Genomic DNA, 18,988 nt, shown 5'->3' on the forward strand with positions numbered 1-18,988 from the left:
CTTGTGTTAATCTTAAAAATAATCCCGCCAGCTATTTCACCAGCAAAAAAATGGGTTTATTCAGGGATAGCAGAGAATTGCAATACTGGACAAACGAGCTATGGCAAAACCGTATGCAAGTCCCCAGAACAAAGGAGGAGAACCCCTATTTATAGAAGAGAAGGGGAGATTGGAAAGGATTTTATAAACAAAAAGTCCATTGGAATAAGGCGGGAGCTCAGAGTGTAGTAGCTTCCCGTTGGCTGAGCTGCGACAGTCTGTCATCGGCTGCGCTTTGCAGCAAGGGGAGGGGTGGAGGAAGAACCTTTTCTTCCTCCTCCTAGAATGGCGTCCACCTGCAAGGTCCTTCTGTCCCTGTTGGGTCTTGGCAGTGGACAAGAGAGGAGGGAAGCGAGAGCTCCCCCTGCTGGCCTCCGCACTCCATTCTAAATAAATCTTAATTTTCACACTCCCTTCCAAAGAATAGACTATGGAAAGAGGGGGAGGGGATAGCTCTACAATGGGAAAACCTGGTCAACATTACCTCAGCCAAATGATCCAGGTTACCATCATCAATGATAAGTCATGTTCACGGCAGAGTTTTGATATGATGTGATAAGAATGATACTTTATCTCTGTGAGCTGTCTCCCCCAAACCCATAACCTCAGTCCAAGCATGATGAATATTCTACAAACATTCTCCAAGAGCATCCAAAGGCCATCAAAAACAAGGACCATCTGAGAAAACACCACAGACTAAAGGAGCCTAGATATGACAAAATGTAATGTGGTATCCTCGATGGGACCCTGAGACAGAAAAAGGACATCAGAGGAAAGCTAGTGAAATCCCAATAAAGTGGGGCATTTCATCAATAACAATGTACCAACAATGTACCAATATTTCTCAGTTGTGACAAATGTACCGAAGTAGTATAAGACGTTAACAATGGGGAAAACCAGGGTAAAGAGGGTAAAGGGGAATACTCTGTACTATGTTTTCACCTTTTCTGTGAATCTAAAACTATTCAAAAATAAAAACATAGCTTAAAAACCATTTGTATACCTTTGTATTGGACACATGGAAATACATCGTTTCATTTAATGCTGTTTAAGCATTTCCAGTGAACCTGCTATGTGTGAACCTTCAACTAGACACAGTGATTAATAAGACAAGGCCCTCCCTAATTGGAAGAGAAACAGGTTATTTTCATTCAAACGATTTTTTTTTTAAATTTTTTTTTCAACGTTTATTTATTTTTGGGACAGAGAGAGACAGAGCATAAACGGGGGAGGGGCAGAGAGAAAGGGAGACACAGAATCGGAAACAGGCTCCAGGCTCCGAGCCATCAGCCCAGAGCCCGACGCGGGGCTCGAACTCACGGACCGCGAGATCGTGACCTGGCTGAAGTCGGACGCTTAACCGACTGCGCCACCCAGGCGCCCCTCAAACGATTTTTTTAATGTCTATTACTTTTGAGAGAGCGAGAGTGAAGGAGGGGCAGAGAGAGGGAGACAGAGGATCCGAAGCAGACTCCAAACTGACAGCAGAAAGCCAGATGTGGGGCTCAAACTCACAAACCACAAGATTGTGACTACACCAGTCTGATGCCCAACCGACTGAGCCACCAAGGCGCCCAGGGAGATCACTAGTTTAATTGCAGAACATGTGGTAAATGAGGAAAGAAACTCTCTGGGGCACAAGAAATAAGACTCTTGTCCTTGGTTATAGCTGTTGGTGATGCCCAACACTATGGCAGGGACCCTGAAGAGGGCATCTTCAAGAGGAACTTGGCCTTGACTCACATTAATAGGGCTTAGATGTAGAAAGATCAAGAGATGGGTATTCATGTGTTCATCCAATAAACATTTATTGGGTGTGTCATATTTACCAGGTGCAGAAACCAGGGCCAGATTTTCAAGTAAAGTGGTATTTAAAAAAATTTTTTTTTTCAACGTTTATTTATTTTTGGGACAGAGAGAGACAGAGCATGAACGGGGGAGGGGCAGAGAGAGAGGGAGACACAGAATCGGAAACAGGCTCCAGGCTCTGAGCCATCAGCCCAGAGCCTGACGCGGGGCTCGAACTCACGGACCGCGAGATCGTGACCTGGCTGAAGTCGGAAGCTTAACCGACTGCGCCACCCAGGCGCCCCAGTAAAGTGGTATTTTAATAAAACACCAAGAAGTCACTTGATTAGATTTAACGTGCGGTCTTGATTTGTTTTAACGCTCATTAAAATAAGAATAGAATAATGCTTTTTAAAATTATGAAATATGTCAGTCATAAAAAAAAAAAGTAAAGCCAATAGCAAATATGCACTCACCACACAACGTAAGAAAATTCCAGGTAGTGAAGCTTTGGGCACCCATCCCTGAGCGCATTTCTTTTCCTATGCTCAATGTAGCCACTAGCTTAAACCGGGCGTTTGTCATTCTAGTTCGTATGTTTCTATTTCTGTCGTATATGTATGCATTTCTAAACATTATGGTATTGTTTTATGTATTTTGTTTTTATAAATGCTAATCCTTCTGCAACTTTCTCATTTTTTTTTTTTTAAGTTTCATTTATTTTGAGAGAGAGAAAGCAGGAGGGGCAGAGAGAGGTGGAGAGAGAGAAATCCCAAGCAGGCTCCGTACTGTCAGTGTCAAGTCCGATGCGGGGTTCGAACTCACGAACCGAGAGATCATGACCTGAGCCAAAATCAAGAGACTGACACGTAACCAACTGAGGTACCAAGGCGCCCCTGCAGCTTTCTTACTTAATCATGATGTACTCAGCTTATTTTCAAATGGTTCAGAACAAAAAATAACGGGTGGTATGCGTGTGTGGTGGGAGAGTAATACAATGTTACAATGCTTTTGCATTATTTTATACAATTTTGTGCATTGCTTTTGTACAATACAAAGAGTGCTATATTAGAATTCCTGTACAGGTCTCCTTGAGCACACGTGCAAGAGTAGAGCTTAATATATACTTAGGAAGGAAAATGGTTAGTCCTAGAGTAGACACATATGAGATGTTGTCAGTGTGCTTTCCAAAGCAAAATACTGATTTACACTCTCAGCAGGATATGAGGATTCAGTTGCTTCACATCCTTGCCAGCACTTGGTATTATCAGCCTCCTAATTTTTGACCGTCTGATGGGTGTACAATGGTAAGTGGTCAAGTATTTATTGAGCACTTACTATATGCTTGGCTCTAGGAATAAAATACCAGGGATACTGAAATAAACCAAAGCCACTGCCCACATTAAAATTTACATTCTAATGCAGTAGAAAAATCAACACCAACAAAATAACCTTACGGATATGTGCGAGTTTGCAAGAACATTTATGCAAGAATGTTCATCGAAACATTCTTTGTAATAAAAGACTAGAAACAACTAAAATGTCTTTCATCAGAGGACTTGTTCGATAAAGTACGGTATCCTATCCATTCAATATTGACCATGCAAGTTAAGATGAAGGAGGCATATGTATCGTGGCATGGCAATTGTCCAAGATACATTGTAAGTGAAAAGAACAAGTTTACTCACAGTATGAGAGCATAAGTCCTTTATTTAAGATGCAAAGGATATGTGTATATTTTATAAAACATCGGGAAGAACACATGACAAATCTTAGCAAAACAATAGCTGTAAGATGCTTGAGAACATATGTTTTCTTTTTTAATGTTTATTTCTTTTCGAGAGAGAGAGAGAGAGAGAGAGCATGAATGGGGGAGGGGCAGAGAGGGAGACACAGAAGCCGAAGCAGGCTCCAGGCTCCGAGGTGTCAGCACAGAGCCTGACATGGGGCTCGAACTCACGAACCATGAGATCATGACCTGAGCTGAAGTCGGATGCTTCACCAACTGAGCCACCCAGGCGCCCCTTCCGAACATATGTTACACATAGTAATTGCTCAATAAATGTGAGCTATTAGTAGCAATAATAGTGATTGTTACTGGGAAGTGGATTTGTATGAATTATGTAAGTAGAAAGAGACTTGTACTTTAAATTTTTTACCTTTCTGTTGCGTTAAAACTTTTGGGCTTTTAAAACAGGCATGTGTTACTTTTATCATCATAATTTTTACGAAGGAGCAGAGGCTGGTTTCGCGCCCGGGGGCAGAGGGGAAGCTGTGGGAATGACCCTCACCACCTGCAGTCCTTCCACTGAGTCCTACCGGCAACGGGCCACATTTTTTGGCCCGTGTTAGCACACAACAATATGCATAAATCTCACAAATGCTAATCCGAGCAAAGAAAATCGGGCCAAGAAAGAGTAAATCTGGGCGAGTCCCTTTACTTAAAAACAGGCAACACTGGTCTTTGGTGACAGGCGCCTTGGAAGAATTTGGTTTTGCACCAAGCAGTCCCAGGAGGTCAGGCTCTCTTCAAGGAATCCTCTGTCCGAAAGATCCGCCCTCATTTCCGCTCTAAGGGCGGCACCGAGAAGCAAAGACCCCTGTTTCTACAAGAGAGGACAAGGTTGGCTTGCGGGCAAGGCTGCTGGCCACCGGCTTCATGAAGTCAGAGACCCAGCCCTCTGTGACTTGGGGCCTGAAGAAAGAGGAGAACGCCTAGAATATCAGCTGTGAACGTCCGCCAGGGGACACAGCTTCTCTCCTTGAGCCGAGTCCGGCCAGGCTCCTGCGAGCCCTCTCCTCCACGAGGCCCTCCGTCTTGGCCTATAAAGACTTGAACGAACTCCATCATAACTTTGAAGAGCTCAAGGCCGCATTCCTAGGATAACACTGGACTCCCTTAAAGTGCCTGCCTGAGAAAATTCAAGGCTGACTAAGGAATTTACTGTTCATTCCAACCAACCCTGCCTCCCAGCTCTGCAGGAGGGGAGTAAACTCTAACTAGCAAACCCAGATGAGTTTCACATAGACCAACCCCTTCTTCCCACTTTTTGTCATTTTTCACTTCCCTGACTCCACGGGGGCCCTGCTCACCCCCTCCCTCTTCCCTTATTTTTCTCTTTAAAATATCCACACCACTGAGTTCAGTTCACACTGGACTCTTTCCCTAGTGAGATAAGGTGTTAATGATTAAAATCTGTCCATTTTAACTAGTGTCTGGCTTTGTTTTTCTTTTTTTTTTTTTCTTTTTTCTTTTTTTTCTTTTTTTAAATAACCTCTACACCCATCATGGGGCTTGAACTCAAGACCCAGAGATCAAGAGTTTCATGCTCGACTGACCGAGCCAGGTTTGTGTATCGTTGCCATAGCAAATCAGAGAGAATAACAGAACACAGAGGTGGTGCTTGGGCTCCAGGAATCTGGGCCCCGTAGGCAGAAAGCAGACGTGGGCATGACCCACTGTTAGGAGCTGGTATGAAGCTATCGCTAAATGCGAAGAGAAGAAAATGGGAAGTCACCTCACAAGGAAATAATTGCCAGAATTATTTGCTGATCTCTAGCGGATAAGGCCATGCCTCTAAATGTAAACAGAAGGCAGGAAGGTAGCCGATATAAATCAGAAATTCCCTCGTGTGCTGCCACATTTCAGAACCCAGGCCCATTCTTTCTACCAACCTCTGTCCATCATGCTAAAATGACTCTGCAAAGAAATTAGTCTGGGCTGATGTTTTAGGAAAGCAGCAGACACTAAGTCCTTCTTTGGGGCAATTAGGTAGCTATTTCTACCCTTTTCCTGCCCTTTTACATATCATTTCTCCTTTTTTCTAACTAAAAATCTGTTAAAGTTCTCTATTCAAATCCTTAGAAATTTATGCTTTATTTTTTTAATGTTTTTATTTTATTTTTTTATTTGAGAGAGGGAAGGAGAGCGTGTGCACTTGTGTGTGCATTTGAGCAGGGGGAGGGAAGGGGGAGAAGGAGAGAGAGAGAGAGAGAGAGAGAGAGAGAGAGAGAGAGAGAGAATCTTAAGCAGGCCACATGCCCAGTGCAGAGCCTGATGTGGGGTTCGATCCCACGACTCTGGGATCATGACCTGAGGCCAAATCAAGAGTCAGAGGCTCAACCAACTGAGCCACCCAGGCACCCCTTTAATGTTTTTATTTTTAATAAACTAGGTACCCAACGGCCCAAGGAAGCCATTCATACTGGCTCATGAGAGCCGATTGTTAAATTTCCAGGAAGTTTATTAGGCTGTTGAAGTCACATTGGTAATTGAAATCCGCCCTCGTGGGCGTATTTAGTGGTGCAGACCCCCCAGGTTAAGGGCTCAGGCTACAAGCCTGGGGCCATCCATACTTTTTGACCCACTGGCTATAAACCCTCCCCTCGGTTCACTGCTTTGCTGGAAAGGCCTCAGAACTCAGGGAAACATTTCACTTATCACTGCAGGTTTATTATGAAGGATATTATAAAGGATACAAAGGAACATCCAGATAAAGAGGGACGTGGAACGAAGGCCGGAAGGGTCCCAAGGTGGGGAGCTTCTATTCCTGTGGAGCTGGGCTGTCTTCAATAAATACCATCACCAACCCGCCTGGAAGCAGGACGGGTCACATCACTGGCCGTTGGCAGGGAGACAAAAATTCCCACCCTCTGGCGATGTGGTTGTCTCTGGCAAGCGACCCCGCCCAGCAGCTCTCCAGCTGCCGAGAGTCACCTTACTAGCACGAATGCAGGCATTTAAGGTTATTAGGGTTAACAGAAGACGCTCTTCTCATTTCTTTCACTCCGGAAATTACAAGAGTTTTAGGGCCTCTGGGCCAGGGACCAGGGATGGAGATCAATTATTATTTCTCATTGTATCAAAAGATCACAGGGGTGCTTGGGTGTCAGTCAGTTAAGCGTCAGATTTCGGCTCCGGTCATGATATCACGATTCATGGGTTCGAGCCCCACATTGGGCTCTGCCCACTGACAGCCTGGAGCCTGCTTCAGATCCTCTGTCCCCCCTCTCTCTGCCCCCAACCCCCCCTCGCACATGCACTCTCTCTCCAAAATAAATAAACATTAAAAATCACATGTCAAAGGCACTTTTCAAAGTGCCAAGGCCAGGACCTAGGGGCCTCTCTGGGCCTTACGTGTAACATTTAAGGAGCTGTCAAAAAAACACTCAATAATCAAGATAAATTAAAAAAAAAAAACATATATATTCACATCAAAGCAGGGGTACCTGGCTAACTCAGTCGGTAGAGCATGGGAGTCTTGATCTCCAGGTTGGGAGTTCAAGCTCCACGTTGAGCATAGAGTTCACTTCAATAAATAAATAAGGGCACCCAGGCGGCTCAATCAGTTAAGTATCTGACTTCGGCTCAGGTCACGATCTTGTGGGTCACGGGTTCGAGCCCTGTGTCGGGCTCTGTGCTGACAGCTCAGAGCCTGGAGCCTGCTTCGGATTCTGTGTCTCCCTCTCTCTCTCCCCCAACCCCAGCTTGTGCTCTCTCTCTCTCTCTCTCTCTCTCAAAAATGAACAAATATTTTTTTAATAAATAAATAAATCATTTTAAAAATCAAGGCAAGATATCCATGATGAACAAAACAAGAGCTTTTCAAATAAAAATAAGACCAACGTTACTGATTTTGACTTTGGTCTCAGACTCCAGCTGGCTCAGCACAGCTTTGTTGCTGATGTGAGAGTCCAAAACATACCTGATGACACTATTGTCACGGCTTTGATCCCCCTACAGATGGCCTGTCTGCCTGCTCTCATTTTCTCAGCACTTCCTCATGGAGACCCTGTTCTGTGCCAGACGCTGCTCTGGGCACCCACGATACAGCAGTAGGAGGGAAAAAAAGAGAAAATTCTCTGCCCTCATGCAGCTCACATTCTAGTAAAGAAGACATACCAACTAAATGGAGTATACAGAATGCTAGGTGGTTTGTGGAGGGAAGAAACATGGAGAGGAGATGTGAATAGTCAGGGTGGGGTCGTGTGTGAACCTCTAGATGGAATGGCCAGGGTAGGCATCACTCAGAAGGCAGCTTTGAGAGAAGACATCTGGGAGAACATTCCAGACCAAGTAACGCAACAAGGGCCTAGGGTGGGAGCACACTGGGCATATCAGAGGATCCACAAGAAGACCAATTTGCTGGGGCCCCTGGGTGGCTCAGTCCATTAAGTGTCCAACGTCAGCTCAGGTCATGATCTCACGGTTCGTGGGTTCAAGCCCCGTGTGGGGCTTTGTGCTGACAGCCCAGAGCCTGGAGCCTCCTTCAGGTTCTGTGTCTCCCTCTCTCTCTCTGACCCTCCCCCACTTACTGTGGGGGGCCGGGCCCCGGCGCCAGGCTGAGACCGGGTCGAGCAACGTTCCCCGTTGACTCAAGCCAACCCGGTGGTTCCCCCTCCCATTCCCCCACTTTCAAGGGCATACGAAAGCCTTGTCAAGGCTGAGAAAGTTAATTCCTGAAGCCTGTGGTCTGCAGGTGTTGGCAGTAATGCTACCTCCCTTTTTCTACCCCGAGTCAGATAGAAACAAACATGGAACTGTGTTTTGCTAGCAATCTATCAACAAGGTCTTGTGACCCGTTCACAAGGTTCACAAGGTACACAGAACTAAATGTTTTGGCTGGCAGTGATCACGTGAAACCTGTTTATTCTTAGAATGACCTGATCCATAAGAGTCTCATATTATAAAAGATTGTGTACAGCAACAATAAAGTCGTCACTTGGGCCATCAGCCCAGGGGACCCTCCTGTTCCCAAACTTTCTCTTCTCTCCTCTTTTTTCTTGCATTCCCCTACCCTCAGGACCCTGACCTCGGTGATTGTCGTGCCGGTCGTGACAACTTAGTCACTCTGTCTCTCAAAAATAAATAAACATTAAAAAAAAAAAGAAGACTGTAGTTTGAGCAGATGGATGACCGACAGGAGGATATATGCCATCAGAAAGCTGACCGGAGGGCACAGCATGCAGGAGCTTGGAGGGCACAGTAAGGAGCCAGACTTTCACTCTGAGTGAAACAGGAGTCACTTTTGAGCAGAAGAGGCACACTCTTTCTCTTTTTTCCCAACATCCGCTTTTGAACACCTGTTCTGACTTCTTTGTTGGGAGCAGACTACACAGAGACCAAGTGCACTTTCTGGGAAATGTCAGGAGGCTTTGCAACGACCTAGGCGAGAGGCGATGGTAGGGAAGGAATTACAGCTCGGGCGTAAACACAGGTTGATGGATAGGTCTAACGAGCTCATGAAAACTCCCGTTGGATTCCCTGACTTTTTGCAGTGCTGTCGGAAGCCGAGCCCCAGGGTCTCACCACGGTTAATGTTACCAATAATTCCTTACCATGGTCATATCCAGCCCATGTTCAAATGTCATGGATGCCTCATGTTGCCTTTTTTTATTTTTTTTAATTTTTTTTTCAACGTTTATTTTATTTTTGGGACAGAGAGAGACAGAGCATGAACGGGGGAGGGGCAGAGAGAGAGGGAGACACAGAATCGGAAACAGGCTCCAGGCTCTGAGCCATCAGCCCAGAGCCTGACGCGGGGCTCGAACTCACGGACCGCGAGATCATGACCTGGCTGAAGTCGGACGCTTAACCGACTGCGCCACCCAGGCGCCCCTCATGTTGCCTTTTTATACTCCTCCAAACAATATACATTTTAAATCAGCCTCCAAACAATATACAGTATTTGTTGATAAGCCTTGTAAGTCTCTTTATTCCTTCTACCCTTATTTATTTATTTATTTATTTATTATTTTTTAATGTTTACTTATTTTTGAGAGAGAGAGAGAGAGAGAGAGAGAGAGCACGAGGAGGGAAGGGTCAGAGAGAGAGGGAGACACAGACTCTGAAGCAGGCTCCAGGCTCCGAGCTGTCAGTGCAGAGCCAGACGTGGGGCTCGAGCCCACGAACTGTGAGACCATGACCTGAGCCGAAGTCAGACGCTTAACCAACTGAGCCACCCAGGCGCCCCTAAAATTCTCATTTTTTAGAGATATGTAGTGATTTTTTTACAGACAAAATGGTATAATGTCTGGGCTGGTTTCAAAATAATCCAGGATGCATACTGACATCAAAAGTCAAAACAGTTTTGGGGCGCCTGGGTGGCGCAGTCGGTTAAGCGTCCGACTTCAGCCAGGTCACGATCTCGCGGTCCGTGAGTTCGAGCCCCGCGTCAGGCTCTGGGCTGATGGCTCAGAGCCTGGAGCCTGTTTCCGATTCTGTGTCTCCCTCTCTCTCTGCCCCTCCCCCGTTCATGCTCTGTCTCTCTCTGTCCCAAAAATAAATAAACGTTGAAAAAAAAAATTAAAAAAAAAAAAAAGTCAAAACAGTTTTGTACCGCTACCTGTAATGGTCATTTCTTCTAATCTGGATACATGTGTCGTGAGAATTACAATATTCTCAAGATGAGTAAGGAAGGTTATTTAGCCATGTGCTGACTCCAGCTAATTGCATGCCCACACGCAGGTGTCAGGCACGCCCTTGTAGGTGCTGGGGAGGGGGCTGTCTGCACCCGAGGGGCGCCCATCTCCAAGCAGGAGGTGACCAGAGTCATCAGGGAGGCTGCGTTCAGCTGCTAGACGATGCTTCTCATGTCTGCTTTCCAGGAATATCAACAGACACATGAGGAATCCAGGTTCGCTCTCTCCCAGACCCAGGCTTGCCTTGTTCCGTGGGACATCCGTTTAGACTTCCTGACCCTTGTAAATATTCCAGGACATGGTGGGGTTCGCTGATTTCTGGCTTTGCTTTGTCTTATTCCTTGTGTCTTTGGGCTTGCTCTCTTCTCCCCACCCCCCGCCCCACGCAGGTGTTCAAACACGCGCCCAAGCATAAACCTCATTTCCAACATAGTTTTTATTAATTATTTTAATCCAACTTAATTTAAATCAATAGTTAGATTAACTATTAATTACTAAATATTTATTTATTACATTTTCTCTGAACCTAATAACATTGTTTTGCACAAGATTTCCCCTAAATTCTAGTAGGAAATCCCCCCCCCCCGACAATTATTACAGACTGGAACATTTCAAATAATAAATATTCTGGAATCACAAAGGTGATACAACATATCGAACCAACTGATCAATACCCGGGCACATGGCTGGGGTTCCTAAATTAATGAAGATTAGTTAGTTGCTACTTTTGTTATATGAACACAAAACAGCCCAGAGAAAAAGACAATACCTCATGTAATTATGAAACAGCCTCGTGGAATGGATCCTCTGACCTCTGCTGACCATTGGCACTCTTTTATTTCCAAGGCCTTGGGTTTCCTTCTGGCCCTGACCTGCTGTGGGAAGGGGGTCCGATTTCTCATGGGAGTTTCTCCATAAACAGGACCGGCAGCGGCCGCTAGGTGGCGCTCTTCCGTTCTCCTTGCCAGAAGGCTGCGTGTTTTGATTGGCCTGCGCGCTCCCATGAAAACATCCCTGGGCATCCTCGGCCTAACGCTTTCCGTTTCGGCTATAAATAGTGGCACTCACACCGCGGTGCCCATAGCCTAAGCCAGGCTTTAATCCTGTGGGATTCACTCAGGGGCCAATCCAAATCTCTGTTCCAGTCTCTTCTGGAGACCATCCTCGTGCACATAAAAATCAACATTTTTAGACCAGCAGAAATACCAAATGTGAGTCCCATGAGCCTTTGCCACGTTTTTAAGCATGCTGCCATATAAGGAACACTAAATGGTGGGGCGCCTGGGTGGCTCAGTCGGTTAAGCGTCTGACTTTGGCTCAGATCATGATCTCCCAGTTCGTGAGTTTGAGCCCCATGTTGGGCTTTGTGCTGACAGCTCAGAGCCTGGAGCCTGCTTTAGATTCTGTGTCTCCCTCTCTCTCTGCCCCTCCCCTGCTTACACTCTGTCTCTCTCAAAAATAAATAAACATTAAAAATAAAATAAAAAAAGAAAAAGAAACACTAAATGGGATGGGGGAATACCGTGCAAGCTGCCATTTTGGTTATATGTTGGTTGTATGTCACTTCATGCGTGTGAGGCAGGAGATGCCTGCCCTTTCCTCACCCCAGCGGGAAGAGGGTCTCCTCGCATCACAGACATCATAAAAACACCGAGGAATATCTAGCAATCCCAAAGTACTGGGGGTCAGGGTAGCGGAGAAGTGGCCTCCAGAATGGCCGGGTTGCAGGTGGCCATGGGAGGCGAAGCAAGAAGGGTAGAAGGGGAGAGACTAGAAAAGAAAGAGGGGGATTCAAGGTACACCCCCACCCTTGCCCCAGTGGTCCTCTTAGCATCTAAAGGGTGGACGGTCACCTAAGAAGAATAATAGATAAGTAATTGGGTGTGTCTTTGGTCATCGGTGGGTAGGAACGAGTTCTGAATGCCTTGCCAGGAGTATAGGGACCCAGTAGTAATGGGGTGTGCCTGCCATTTTCTTTGGCTGACACCATTCTAACAGACCTGTTTCTTTCCAATTCTTTCTCTCTCCAGCCACACTCCGCAGAATCAAGGCAGAGAGGGGGCGCCTGGGTGGCTCAGTCAGTTAGGCATCTGACTCGATCTTGGCTAAAGTCATGATCTCACTGTTTGTGAGTTCAAGCTCTGTGTGGGGCTTTGAGCTGACAGTGTAGAGCCTGCTTGAGATTCCCTCTCTCTCCCTCTCTCTCTGCCCCCCTCAAAATAAATAAATTAATTAAAAAAAAACAGTCAAGGCAGAGAAACTGAGATTAGTGGCAAGATCTAGGTAAGCCACCATCAGACATACCTACTCCTAATCTTGACACCCCATCATCCAAATTAGACTGAAAACATCATTTGTCTCTATGAATTAAATAAGAATAAGAATAAATGAAGAACAGTGTCATCATCAAGATAGAGTTGTTCACGACTTTGGTCCGTCTCACAAAGAAGACCAACTGGAAACTAACCAGGGCAAGACATCGTTTTTAAAATCCCAGAACACAGGGACGAGGCTGAGGCAGCCCCCGGACCACAGAACAAGAAGGACCACATTAGAAGAGTAAGAGGGACAGTTCCATCTCGATCACATCATTCCTTCCCCCGGACAGCGCAACGCAGCACCGAGGGCCTTCTCGGCCTGCCATTTCTCCAGCGGGAAAAAGAGAGCCTAAGGTGGACACCCAGCTCTCCCAATGTTGTGGGACGCTCCTGGGGGAGCCCACTGGGTCTCACCTCATGGAGGTCACTAGGGGAAGCCATGAGGCTCGGCCACTAGGGGTCGGAGGCAGAAGGACAAGGACAAAGACAGGAGGACACGGAGGACAAGGTTGCTTGCAGCAACCAGTGCTTACATCTTGAAGGACTACATTCCTGCTGGGAATAGTGCCCATCTGCAGAGCTGAGCCGGTGTGGCCCCTTCTGGCCAGGGACCTCGGTTGGCATCTCTGCTTGATTTGGAGCCCAGTCAACTGGGCTGAACCGGATATGGGGCACATTCTACCTCCCTGCCTGGGTGGGGAAGCAAATTCAGCATCCTACCCACCTGCTCACCATAGCTTCCGGTCTTGCCCTTCTGGAAGGCATGGCCACAGATGCCTGGAAGCCTTGGAGGACATTCTGTGGCCCTCCGGGGCAGGGAGCCGAGCCAGCAGCCCTGCCCAACTGTTGAGCATAGCCTCTGGCCCCACTTGACCAGGAAGCCCAGATGGTGACCCTAATTGACTGCTGAGCATAGTCTCCAGCACCCCCCCTCCCTCCCGCAACTGTGAGGTAAAGTTGTAGGTTCTGCCAGACCAGGGAGCCTGGCCAGGAACGTCATTTAATAGCGGAGCACAGCCAGGGGCCGACCTGATGGCAAAGCCCAGCTTATGGGCCCCCCACCCCTCCCACCCAGCGAGAACGTAGAGCCCAGCCCGCAGCATCGTCCGGTCGGGGAGCACAGTCTGAGACCCCAACCAAGCAGGAGCTACTGTCCACAGCCCTGCCCTCCAGTAGTCAGTAGCACTGCCTTGCCAGGCAACACAGCCTGGGACTCTGCCCAACCACAGGTGGTTACTGAGCCTAGCTGGTGGCTCCACATGGCCCCGGAGCCCAGCCGGCAGCCACATCGGGTCAGGGAGCCCACCTGGGGCCCCACTTGAACACGGAGCCCAGCCAGTGGCCTTGCGCCAACTACAGACCCCTAACAGCAAGTCCCAGCGGCCTGTGAGTGTTACCAGCTGACCCGTTCGGTACACCGAGCTGAGCTGCCTGGGGGAGGCCTTTCCCTGCCGAAACACACCCGTAGAAGCCCGGAAGAGGTGCTCAAAACCACAGACTCCGGCACATGGATGCAGGGATCACAAAGAGGCAAGTAAACACGACCCCACCCCAGGAAACTAACAAAGCTCCACGAACCGGCCCTAAAGAAACAGAGATCTATGAACTGTCTGACAAATAATTAAGAATAATCCTCAGGGCGCCTGGGTGGCTCAGTCGGCTGAGCGGCCGGCCTCGGCTCAGGCCATGATCTCACGGTTCGAAACGCACACCGCCGTCAGCACAGAGCCCGCTTCGGATCCTCTGTCCCCCTCTCCCTGCCCCTCCCCCACTCTCTCTTTCCCGCAGAAATTAAATAAACATTAAAAAAAAAAGAATAATCCTCTTAAAGAAGGTCAGCAGCTGCAAGAACACACAGACAACTATGCAAACTTAGGAAAACAGTGCATGCTTGAAATGGGAAGTTCAGCAAAGAAATAGAAACCATTAAACACACGCACATGCACACACACACACACACACACACACACAGAAATCCTAGAGTTGAAGACAATGAGATGAAGAATTCGATAGAGAGACGGGCTTTGGGGCTGCGTCACAAAGGGGCTTCCCCATAGAACTTCTGTGTTCCCCCGCGTCCTTGGGAAGAGGGCGGCCTCTTTCTGCTTCGCCACGTGCTCATCTCCGACCGCAGGGCCCTGTTCTGCTGTCCCTGAGCCTTCCCAGTCCTCACCCTGGGGCTGCCTCCTTCTCTCTCATTCCTGAAGGGAGTGGAGCAGGTGAGGCTGGGCAGGTTCATGGGGAAATGAACCTGGTCGTTGCCGCACATGTGCCTGGATCCACCTTTACGTAACTTGGATGACAACTGTAGGGGGTTGTCCTCATCTCACGCCATCGGCGAAAGAAAGTGACTCATCCATCGGCTAAGTCAATTTCCCGGTTGTGTAGTCTCCACCTGGACTTTTCACAGGATTCTCCACATTAGCATGGGTCCTAGGAAAACCTTTCTTGTTCGATTGGTGAGGCTGGGCCCCTCCATGAAGTATATGGGGAAATAGACAAGACCCTAGGACCCCAGGAGAGGTTTGCAAAGCAGCAGGCACCGCTCGCTGAGTGGGGGACCCACCCCCTGCCCCCTCCCTCCCCAGGGGCTTCCGGCCGGCGCCTCCGGGCCCAACCTGATGAAGTTCCTTTTGGAAGCCAGGAGGTGGCGCTCCTGAGCACCAAGGCCCGAATGGAGTCGCCCACTTCCTCGCAGTAGGCAGCACATCCCCCCACCTGGCTGGCTGTTAGTGCTCTGGATTGTTCGCTGCTTTTACCATCCCTTCAAGCAAACATTTACTGAGTCTAGTAGGAGTCAAGGAATGGAAACGGGTACTAATTCACAGTGGTGCATTAGCTGACCATTTACAAACGCTTCCCCAGGAGCTACCAGGCCCACAGGTGCAGCTGGGGAGGTTGGGGAGACCAGACCTTGAGGACTCAGTGGGAATAGAGGGGGCTTGTGGGTGAGAGGGGCCAAGGCGAAGGGTGGGAGGGCAAGGACGGTGGCCTGGAATGAGCCTCCCAGGGCCTCAGCGTCCTCACCGCCCCGCCCCGACCCCAGGGCCTCAGCGACCTCCCTCCCCCCCCCCACCCCCCCCGCCCTCAGCGACCTCACCGCCCCCCCAGGCCTCAGCAACCTCCCCCCTTCCCCCCCCCTCAGCGTCCTCACACCATCACCTCCCCCAGGCCTCAGCGTCCTCACCACCCCCTCCCCCCCCCCCCCCCCCCCCCCGCCTCAGCGACCTCACCCCCCCTCCCTGGGCCTCAGCAACCTCACCCCCCCACACCCCCAGGAAGCTCGGTGGGCACCTCACCAAATTGAGGGCAGCCAAGAGGCCTGATTCTTCGGATGTGTCACTCATGTTTGCTCTAATCCAGAAAAAACGAAATTCCCCGGAACAGGCTGCCAGGTGTGAAGGGAGTCCCCGAAACCATGAGGTAGAGCGACCTGTGTTCAAATCCCAGCTCAGCCAGCTACTGTTGAGGTGACCGTGGACGAGTCACTTAACTTCTCTGACCTCCAGCTTCACCAGGAGGGCGGTCTCCTGCTGGGTGTAAGAGCCAGGAGGCCCGGGTTCAAGTCTGGCTCAGCCACTCGCTAATTGTGTATCCTGGGGAGGTCACTGAAACTCAGTTTCTTCACCTTTACGATGGGGATATAAGATCTGCCTCCTGGGATGCGTGCAAACTGAAATAAGGTGATGCTTTTAATCCAGGGCCTGGAAGATGGGTGTTTGCACAGCCGCCCTTCTGCCAGAAAACCCGTTTAGCCATATACTGCTCCAAATGTCATGTTTGTTGGCCTTGTCTCCACAACAACATCCTAAACTTCGTAAGGTCGTGGATCACGTTGCCTAGCACCGTGCACACAGTAAGTGCAGAATAAACAAGTCTCTGTGCCAAATAGCAATGCCAGCATACTCAGACCTTGGCCCTTTCATTGATCCCGCAACCGTTTGAGGAACTGCTACGTTCAGGCTTATAAATTCTGGAACTTTTCCTTTTAAGGACTTGAACCCTCTTTTTTTTTTTTTTTTTTTTTAATTTTTTTTCAACGTTTATTTATTTTTGGGACAGAGAGAGACAGAGCATGAACGGCGGAGGGGCAGAGAGAGAGGGAGACACAGAATCGGAAACAGGCTCTAGGCTCTGAGCCATCAGCCCAGAGCCTGACGCGGGGCTCGAACTCACGGACCGCGAGATCGTGACCTGGCTGAAGTCGGACGCTTAACCGACTGCGCCACCCAGGCGCCCCTTGAACCCTCTTTATAACAAAGTTCTATCACGTAACATGCCCCCAGGACCACAGAGGAATTCTGTGGCTACGACAACTGCTGTCACTACTTTATTAAACATCTACTGAGGGGGTGCCTGGGTGGCTCAGTCGGTTAAGCGTCCGACTTCAGCTCAGGTCATGATCTCGACCTCGTGGGTTCGAGCCTCACGTTGCGCTCTGTGCTGCTGGCTCGGAGCCTGGAGCCTGCTTCGGATTCCGTGTCTCCTTCTCTCTCTGCCCCTCCCCTGCTCACACTCTGTCTTTCTGTCTCTCTCTCTCTCCCACTCTCTCAAAAATAAGTAAAGAGAAAAATAAAAAAATAAAATAAATAAATAAATGTCTACTGAGGACCAGACAATGTGGTTTATGTGAATTCGCTTGGTTAATCCCCGTAACAACCTTATGGGGTGGTTTATTATTATTCCCATTTACAGATAAGAGACCGGAGGCGGAGGAAGGGTGAGGAACAAGCTGAGGTCTACACAGCTAGCCAGTAAGTAGGAGGACTGAGGATTACATCCGGGTCTTTCTGATGACAGAGCTCTTGCCTGAGGCTACTTTGCCATACTGTCTCCCGGGGAAGCTGGCAAGCACCTCCCAGAGCATCTGGCACCGAACAGGTCCTCCGTAAAGGTTGGCTGTCCCCCTTCAATCAAGAAGTGTGTCTACCGAGTTTAGGCTGAAACAGCTCTGGTGGTAAATCTGGTGGGTGTAAGACCTTCTCTCTCCCCTCAGGTGATACACAAGCCCGTCACAGGTTGAGGCTGGAGGGGGACAGGATGTGAGAAGGGGACATTGCAGCTCCCCTCCAAGCACGTGGTGCCTCCTGCAATGATGTCGTCGTTAGGCACGACTTTCTGACTTTCCCGGGAGGTCCGCTCCCCAGGGGAGCACACAGGAAGGCAAGGGGAAGGCAGAAGGGCCACGTGAGGATGTGGGAGCTGAACTTGGCGTTCCTGAGAGACAGATGCCTCCATGTCCTCCCTCCCCAACCCAAAACCCACGGCCCATGACCCAGATACTGGCCTTTGGAATCTCTTGTTTGGGAAAAAAATAACGTGAGCCTGCCCTGGAAACTTATTTATGAAACAAACGCACGGAGCTATTTTGAGCAACTGTGCCCAAGAATCATTATCCTGCTTGTCTAACTGGAACGAGGTCCCCAAGTCACCTCACCAGGGTCGGAAGACGTGCATCTGGGAGGGAGAACACAGACTCAGGAAGGTGGGAGGGAGCCCTTCCTCGGCCTCCTGCTAATCCATCCACATTACTGGAGGCAACAGAAGACGTAAGAGAGACAGGAGTTAAGCGGACTGAGCGTTTTCCTTTAAAACTGATGACAGTCTGGGGCGCCTGGGTGGCTGAGTCAGTTAAGCATCCGACTTTGGCTCAGGTCATGATCCCACAGTTCGTGACTTCAAACACCACATTGGGCTCTGCTCTCGGCACAGAGCCCGCTTCAGATCCTCTGTCTCCCTATCTCTCTGCCCTCCCTCACTCATGTGCTCGCTTTCTCTCTCAAAAATAAACATTTTAAAATAATAATAAAATAGGGGCACTTGGGTGGCTCAGTCAGTTGAGCGACCGACTTCGGCTCAGGTCATGATCTCCCGGTTCATGGGTTCGAGCCCCGCATCGGGCTTGGTGCAGACAGCTCAGAGCTTGGAGACTGCTTCGGATTCTGTGTCTCCCTCTGTCTCTGTTATTCCCCTGCTCATGTCCTCTATCTCTCAAAAGTAAATAAACATTAAAAAAATTTTTTTTTAATTTTTAAGGGTTTATTTATTTTTGAAGGAGAGAGAGACAGAGTGTGAATAGGGGAGGAGCTGAGAGAGAGGGAGACAGAATTTAAAGCAGGCTCCAAGCTCTGAGCTTTCAGCACAGAGCCGGATGCGGGGCTCAAACTCACAAATGGTGAGATCATGACCTGACCTGAAGTCGGACGCTCAACCGACCGAGCCACCCACACCACCCCCCCCAATTTTTTTAAATAAAAAAATTTAAGAAATAATAAAATAAAATTGGCAATGATCTGACCACAAAATAAAGGTAAACCATTTAGTCCTCTGGGTTTTGTGTTGGTATTATCATAGCTGCTGAGGGTAGTCATGGAAACCAGACGAGGTGTCAAATCCTAGCACCCACAGCTTTGTGAAGAGTG

General features: G+C 48.6%; 1 protein-coding gene across 1 annotated transcript in view; it reads right to left on the reverse strand.

The window, feature by feature from the left end:
• The window catches only part of SCCPDH (saccharopine dehydrogenase (putative)), a 55,049-nt gene extending 38,734 nt beyond the window's left edge, over positions 1–16,315 (reverse strand). Inside the window, exon 1 of the mRNA XM_030302710.1 lies at positions 15,866–16,315. Within this exon, the coding sequence (XP_030158570.1) occupies positions 15,866–15,913 (48 nt within the window). The 5' untranslated portion in view covers positions 15,914–16,315. The remainder of the gene's footprint in view (positions 1–15,865) is intronic.
• Positions 16,316–18,988: the final 2,673 nt, after the last annotated feature.

This window comes from Lynx canadensis, chromosome F1, assembly GCF_007474595.2.
Source record: "Lynx canadensis isolate LIC74 chromosome F1, mLynCan4.pri.v2, whole genome shotgun sequence".
NCBI classification, from domain to species: domain Eukaryota; kingdom Metazoa; phylum Chordata; class Mammalia; order Carnivora; family Felidae; genus Lynx; species Lynx canadensis.